This window comes from Typha latifolia, chromosome 4 (genome assembly GCF_019914945.1).
Source record: "Typha latifolia isolate L0001 chromosome 4, TyphaL0001v2, whole genome shotgun sequence".
Classification (NCBI taxonomy): Eukaryota; Viridiplantae; Streptophyta; class Magnoliopsida; order Poales; family Typhaceae; genus Typha; species Typha latifolia.
Genome location: NC_133089.1, coordinates 7451758 through 7458691, shown reverse-complemented (window position 1 = coordinate 7458691; position 6934 = coordinate 7451758). Strand labels below are relative to the sequence as shown.

The following is a 6934-nucleotide window of genomic DNA, read 5'->3' as shown; positions in this document are numbered from 1 at the left end:
CTTTCATCCTCTTCCAAATATAAAATATTTATAACGAGAGCAAAAGATTAACTAAGGGTATTATTTGATATTATGAAAGATAAATTTGAGATTAGGAGTGCTTTTGTAATTTAGCCTTAAATATTATTAGCCCTTGAAATAGTCAAATTTGGAGATATTCATGAGAGATAAAATTGTGGAGGATTGAAAAAAAATTCAACACATCCAAAATAATACTGATTAGAGTTCATAGGAGAAAGATATCATAAAACTACAAAATAAATAAAAGTTTTTTTTATGAGTTTTTATCTTCTAAAGAATATTTAATCGTTAATAGATTGAATTTGAAGATACTTATGAAAGATAAATTTGAGAGAATTGAATAATATTTTTAATACATCTAAATTAATTAGAGTTCAGATGACAAAGATAGAACCAAAAATTACAAGCTTAGGATCCTATATATGGTTTGTGAAGATAATAACAATAAGTTTGTTTACACATAATATTGGTAAGAGAAAGAAGAAGAAGAAGAAGAAGAAAAAGAACAAGAATAATTAATTTAAAAAAGTACTATTTTTGTGAAAAAATATACTATTTCCTTTTGAAAGAGGATAAACTGATATTAAATAAAAACATAACTTTCTCTTTCTACTTAAAAATAAAGCAATGCCAATTTGGTCAGAAAATAAAACAAAAAAAAAATGAAACAGTGAAAAAATGGCTATATTGGAGCTATCTCAGGTTTGTTGGGCGAAACTCCTTTTATATGAGACGAGAACTCTTGGAACTAGAAAAAAAAAACCTTTTGCCCTTAAATCTAAATTAGCACTTGTTACTATTTTTATCTCATGTCTCTCTATCTTCTCTACCCTCTCGGTCTTCTCATTTTTAGCACGACAAAGAAGCTCAAGTATGGCATCTCTTCTGATCGTTCTAATTTTGTTTTCTTTTTCAAAATTTTATATATGATCCCTTTTATTTTTGGGTATCGTCTCTTTCCTCTCCGTCTTCTATATTTGTTGTATTGATATTCTAGGGTTAATCTATGCAAATCTTATAGTAGGGACCTATATGAGTTTAATCCTTCTTTTTCTTTCAAAATGAAAAATGAAATATTTACGATGAGAGCAAAAAGGTAACGAGGAGGTATTTGTACCAAAATATAATTTTAGGGTAATAGGTGATACTGCAGCTGCCGTGTAGTTTAGGAGTATTTTTGCAATTAACCCGTAATTTAACACCTAGTATTTTTACATCAATACATGAAAAAAGCAAGTAGAATGATTAAAAAAAAGAAGAAAAAATAGAATGATAAATTCGGTTTAACCATGAATTCCTGTAGTTTAGTTTGTGAATCTGTCGATGTAACTATTGCTTTTCTTTGTTGCATTTGGCGACCGAACAGGACCTAATCCGATGTCGGCAAAAACGACCGACCCAAGGAGCAATTTTTGTCCCTATTGAGGCGCGAACAAAAAAAGTCTGTGGAGATCCTCCTATTTGAAAGGTCAGCGAAGGGTTCATCTTCCTCGGAACAGCGATCTGGGATCTGAACAGATATTGTTTGGTATCAGTGAAGGATTTTCTCATTGTTTGATGGCATTATTTCCTGAAAGATAGAATCTTTCCTGCATAAAGTTATTGTTCCGGGATTATTTCGAATTCGACAAGGATGGATTACCCTCAGATTGTTCAATCAGATGGAAATATCGATTGGGAGCAAGCAGCCCAGAAGTATTTGAGTATAATCGCCTGCGAGAATGAGCCGTTACAGGTAAATGCCACATTAGAGCTCGCACGCCTCTCAAAGCAAGCTCCTGAGGCGACCTTGGCGTCCATAATTCCGGTTCTTGTGAGGCTTCTCGGTGACTCTCGGCCGACGATCCAAGCAGCGGCTTCGTATGCTTTGTGCTGCATCTCAAGGAGGGTTGACGGTGATTTATCTTCCGTGGTTGGCGCAGCAGGGGCGATTCCAATCATACTAAGACTGTTACCTTCTTCCCGAGATTGGTTCCGAAGAACACTGCTTAGATGTCTCAGTGCCGTCGTCTCTTTTGACATTCCCAGCCGGGTGATTCTTGCTAGGATTGGAGGTTTAGAAGTTATTTTGGATTTACTTGGTACTTGCAGTGGTGATATGAAGCGCTACTTATTGGAAATTCTCAGTGCATTGGCATTGTTGCGAGAAGTGAGGCGGGTGATCATAAATCTCGGTGGCCTTTCCTTCCTCATCGAAGCTGTTTCAAATGGTAAAATTATTTCTCGAACCCGAGCTGCGCAGGCTGTTGGGTTACTTGGCATTGCAAGAAGAGTTAGGCATATGCTTGTGGATATGGGGGCTATACAGGCACTTGTTGGATTATTGCGAGATGGCGACACACCAGCCAGGCTTGTTGCTGGTAATGCCCTTGGTATTGTCTCATCTCATGTTGATCACCTCACGCAGGTAGCTCAAGCGGACGCCATACCTTTGTATGTAGAGCTTCTTAAAGGAAGCGAACCTCTGGGAAAAGAAATCGCAGAAGATGTGTTTTCTGTGTTAGCTGTTGAAGAAGGCAATGCTATTTTGATTTTAGAGCACTTAGTGAGGATTCTTCATGGTGAAGATGAAGGTGCTAAAGTTGCCGCTGTGGATGTCTTGTGGGACCTTGTTTGTTATAAACATACTCTTTATATTGTTCTAGATTCAGGTGTAATACCTATACTAGTTGAGCTTTTGCGAAACGGAAATGGTGACATTAGAGCAAAGGCTTCAGGAACTATTGCCCAACTAAGTTATGAAAAAGCAAGTAGAAATGCTTTGGCAGAGGCAGGTGCTATTCCTGTTCTTCTCGATCTGCTCAGAGGTAATTCTGAGGAGTTGACTGGATGTACATTGGAAGCTCTGATTAATTTTGGTGAAGACCCATTACATCAAGAGAGTGTATCTGATAGTCCATCATCCTTGGCAGTACAAGATAGGTTGACTCGCATTCCTGCATCCAATGAGCATATGTCTAGGTCTATGAGACTGATGAATTCGGAACAACTAACATCAGAACCAGAATTGATTTGATTCTTCTTATGGTATGATTCTGAATGTCTGTCGTGCTGTATATTGGTCTTTGTCTTCTATTTTTTTCCTATAGTCCTTTGTTATGTATAAACGAAGATTATGTAGTTTTGAACTTTTAATGGCATTCATGGAGGAAATTAGTTTTATGTAGCACATTGGTATCTTGAGCCTCTTTTTCCTTTTATGCCTTATGCATAACTTCTCTATTGTGTAGGACATTAATTTGACCATTCTTTTTAAACAAAGATTAATAATTTGCATGTCTATGCTAGGAAAGCTGGCTGAATCTTCAATTTTGAATTAGTTGGCAGAAGTCACAGAACCCATGTTAACTTTTATCAACTCCTTTAACAGGGATCTTAATGAATTAGCTTTTGATGGCAAATACTGACATGGAACTATTGTCAAACTCCTTTCCATTTTTACTTGTTAATTTCAGTTATGGTTTTACCTGGAGGCATTATCATGAATCTTGATGCACTTTCACATTCCAATAGCAAAAATGTAGAATGATCAAAAAATTCATGGAATTATCGATACTGAATTGCTAATTGCACAGCTTATACTTTTGGATTAAGTTTAATTTAAGAGTAACAAGCAATTTTCTTACAGATGCTGTTTCATGGAAACAATGAACCTACATTCACGGAAAAATAAGTTGATTTGTACAGTTTCAGGTATTGCTGAACAAGGCAACTAATTTGAGTATCACTTGTTAAATAAAATAATAAATAGTATGTTATCTGTTTCTAAACTCATTTTTAAAGGCTAGCATTATAAGCAGATTGCATTGGTTGCTTTTTCTCAGGAAAAGTCAACTTTGATAGTTTTGTAGAGTCTAGACTCCAAGGTTTTTCTAAGCTAGCATTTTTAGTCATGGTTGGCAGTAAGGTCAAGATATGAACTTTTGGATTGTTATATCAGGCCTTGAAGTTATGTATTACTTCTGCAGGTGTCAAGATAAGAGGGATATATAGTACTTGATCTATGCTCATGTGTTGACTAGCACCACCTGCATTGAGTGAGCCACCTATTTCCATTTTAACCATTTTGTCATATACTCATATTTGGATCTTTGTGGGGCTCACTCCAAGAGAAGATATTCAATTGTTCAAAATACATATTAGTGGCCTTTTCCCCACATGGGCATGAAGGTCTTGCATGCACCTTCTTGTATTCTTTGCTTTTCTCTTTTCTTCCATTCTTAGAATTTGTGTGGTAATATTTTTCCTTCAAATCAAAAGTAATCAAAGATGATAATATCTGCAAAAATTCAATTATAGACTTGCATCAATTTCAAATGGCAAACTGAGTCAGAATTTGTGTGAAGGAAGGAAGTTAAGCATATCAAGGACAGGTCAGCATCTAACAGTATTTCATTATCATATAAACTTTGATTAATCACAAATGCCAAAATGAGTTAAGAGTTTGAATAAAGGAAAGAAGTTCTTTAAGCATATCAAGGACAGGTTAACAAAAAGCATCAAAGCTAGAAACAGAACAGCCTCTAGCTCTTAAGAGAGTAGCTTTTGTAAAATATCAAATGCATTAGTTTAGCGATCAAAGGAAGTGACAATGACAGAAGATGAGAGCTTATTGAATCATGGATATGAATATCTCCTAATTTGCATAGAACATATGAAATTTATGGTTATATTAATATGTTAGATCCACATTTCGTGATATTCTGTTCCATTTTACACTTCTGATTTAAATGATAAAACATATTCTGTTGTAGTTACTACAGATGGATCACCCTTCATCGTCAGAAAAAATCAGTAAAGTTTATGAATCAAGATTACGTTAGAAACTTAGAATGTTGAAGACAACGCTTAGAAATGTTCAAATGCAAAGGGAATTAATGATCTCTTTTCTGTCTAAACCTCTTGAGGTTTTGTTTGACCATCTTATTCTCACTTTTTATCACATGCTTTCTGTTGCAGTACAGATCTTTGGCATCAGGATAATAGTTTAACTGGATTTTGTTATTGCCTCTTCTGTGAAATTGAATCATCTGCAACAATGTTGTCAATGAACTAAGACACCTCTTGCAGAGTCAAAAAAAGTTTAGGCATACTTTTGAGATAAAACCTAAGGATGATCATAAAGTTGAAATAATAGTTTCTTGTGCCTTTTATAGCTTTATATTTTGGCATTTGTGGAATAAGGTCAATACTAGTATAATTGCTCTAATTTCTTATATTAGCATAAGTGAGTAATAGTTATACTTAATGTGATATAAAATTAAAATGAGTAAGTAATAACCAGTAAGTATAACCAGTAAGTATAAAAATATTATACTAAAGAGAAGAGGAGGGAGAAGTACGTATTACTATACTAATATAGGCCTAAGTGATTGTCTACTTGTTATGCTAGTATAAAAAGGCTTGCGGACTTTCCCATATTTTGCTGTAGTGCCCTTGACTTCAGATCTCTCCCTGGACTTTTCAGAGGAGAATGTCTAGCGAAATATGGTTCTTAATTTGTTACTGCAGGGAATCATGTGTTCTAAAGTCATTTGGTTGCTCTTAATTTTTGGGACTTGTTAAGTGCTCAAATTTTGTAATCTCAATCAACAGACTGCTTGCACAGTTTGCTCTCTCTTAGCTTCAGAAGTTTGACGTCCTCATAGCTGTTGGATGGTTCCTCTTATTACAAGGCAAGACAGGCATGGTTTGAAGGATCAATGAAGCTCAGGTGAGCAGTTGAGATTGCAGAATTAACATGTTGGATATTTCTGAAGAACTTAGACAGCATTACTTTTTGATTATCTATTAGATGGTAATGGCATCCTTACATATCTGTTTACACCTTTCTGCATTTGTAAAGCTATTTCATCTCAGCAGGTGTTTTTGCAGTGCATAGTGTTTGAAATTGAGAAAACAAGAAGTTCATTGGTGTTTATAAGGGTAGCCAAGCCTCTCAACTGGTGTTTATAATGGTAGCCGAGTGAAATAGTCAATCTCTTCTATATGTTTATCAATATTCACATTCTTTCTTACAAGTTGAAAGAAAAATAGTGATCCTAAATGCTGACTTAAAAGCTCGCAAATCCACAACTTTGTATCCATCTTTTGAACTTCTCTAAAAAAAAATTATCCATTTGTTTTGGGGTAGTTGATGACATAATTGAAGGTTTCAAGTTTACTGTACATTCTTACCCATATGGACTGTCTACATTTTGAACATCAATTTTCAGGAAAGAAATTTATTGTCTAAATTTTGTAGTTCCTGGCTTGGCCCAATAATTCATCACTACATGAATTTATATGATAATCAATTAGTTCCCTCATAAATAGAATAGAAACAAAGAGAGAAAGAGGTATTCTAAAATACCTCCATTTTTATTATTTAAACATTATAAAATTTTATCAAAAATAATTTATGTTTTCTTTTATTATCATTCAAATATCCTGCCATTTAGATGTTTATCATTTGACAATCATTGATAGAATAAAAGAAATACTTCATTGCTTTGAAAAAGAAAAAAAAAACTAAATATAACTTTCTTTTGCTATCTGTAAATTATGAAATTTTATCAAAAACATCCTAAAACGTGTTGCTATTATTATCATTCAAATATTCTGCCCCAAAATAATATGCGTTAATAGCAGTTGATAGAATAGAAATTTTATTACTTTAAAAAAAGATAAAGAATCTAAAACATCCCATATTTTTATCTTAAAGGTTGGTTTCCCTTTTACTTTTATCTTAACCTTAGAAAATTTACTTAAGGTTATTTTACATCTATAGTTAATTTAACTTATTTATATGTAATTGTTCATTAAGAAAACTAATGTCGGAATGTTTTTAAGGTATTGAAAACAAGAAGTATGCTTAAATGACAAATATCTGTCTGATAGGATATTAGGGTATTAATGACAATAAAGTAAAATG

The 6934-nt window shown here is 33.8% G+C and overlaps 1 protein-coding gene across 4 annotated transcripts; it reads left to right on the top strand.

The window, feature by feature from the left end:
* Window positions 1–735: 735 nt before the first annotated feature.
* On the top strand, window positions 736–6199 carry LOC140785648 (uncharacterized). Of its 4 annotated transcripts, XR_012108491.1 has the most exons (5): window positions 736–892; window positions 1388–3048; window positions 3650–3714; window positions 5617–5734; window positions 5884–6199. XR_012108491.1 is itself a non-coding variant. In XM_073133595.1 (3 exons), the coding sequence occupies exon 2, from the start codon at window positions 1655–1657 to the stop codon at window positions 3035–3037; it is 1383 nt and encodes a 460-aa protein (XP_072989696.1). In that variant the 5' UTR covers window positions 736–892; window positions 1388–1654; the 3' UTR covers window positions 3038–3048; window positions 3650–3791. The 4 variants fall into 4 exon arrangements, 2 of the variants coding, with proteins under 2 accessions (XP_072989696.1, XP_072989695.1); XR_012108490.1 differs by having other exon boundaries at window positions 5617–6199; XM_073133595.1 differs by lacking the exons at window positions 5617–5734; window positions 5884–6199 and having other exon boundaries at window positions 3650–3791.
* Window positions 6200–6934: the final 735 nt, after the last annotated feature.

Bases quoted from the DNA above. Each gene is read 5' to 3' on its own strand.
- LOC140785648 (XM_073133595.1), top strand. From the start codon at position 1,655: ATGGATTACCCTCAGATTGTTCAATCAGATGGAAATATCGATTGGGAG.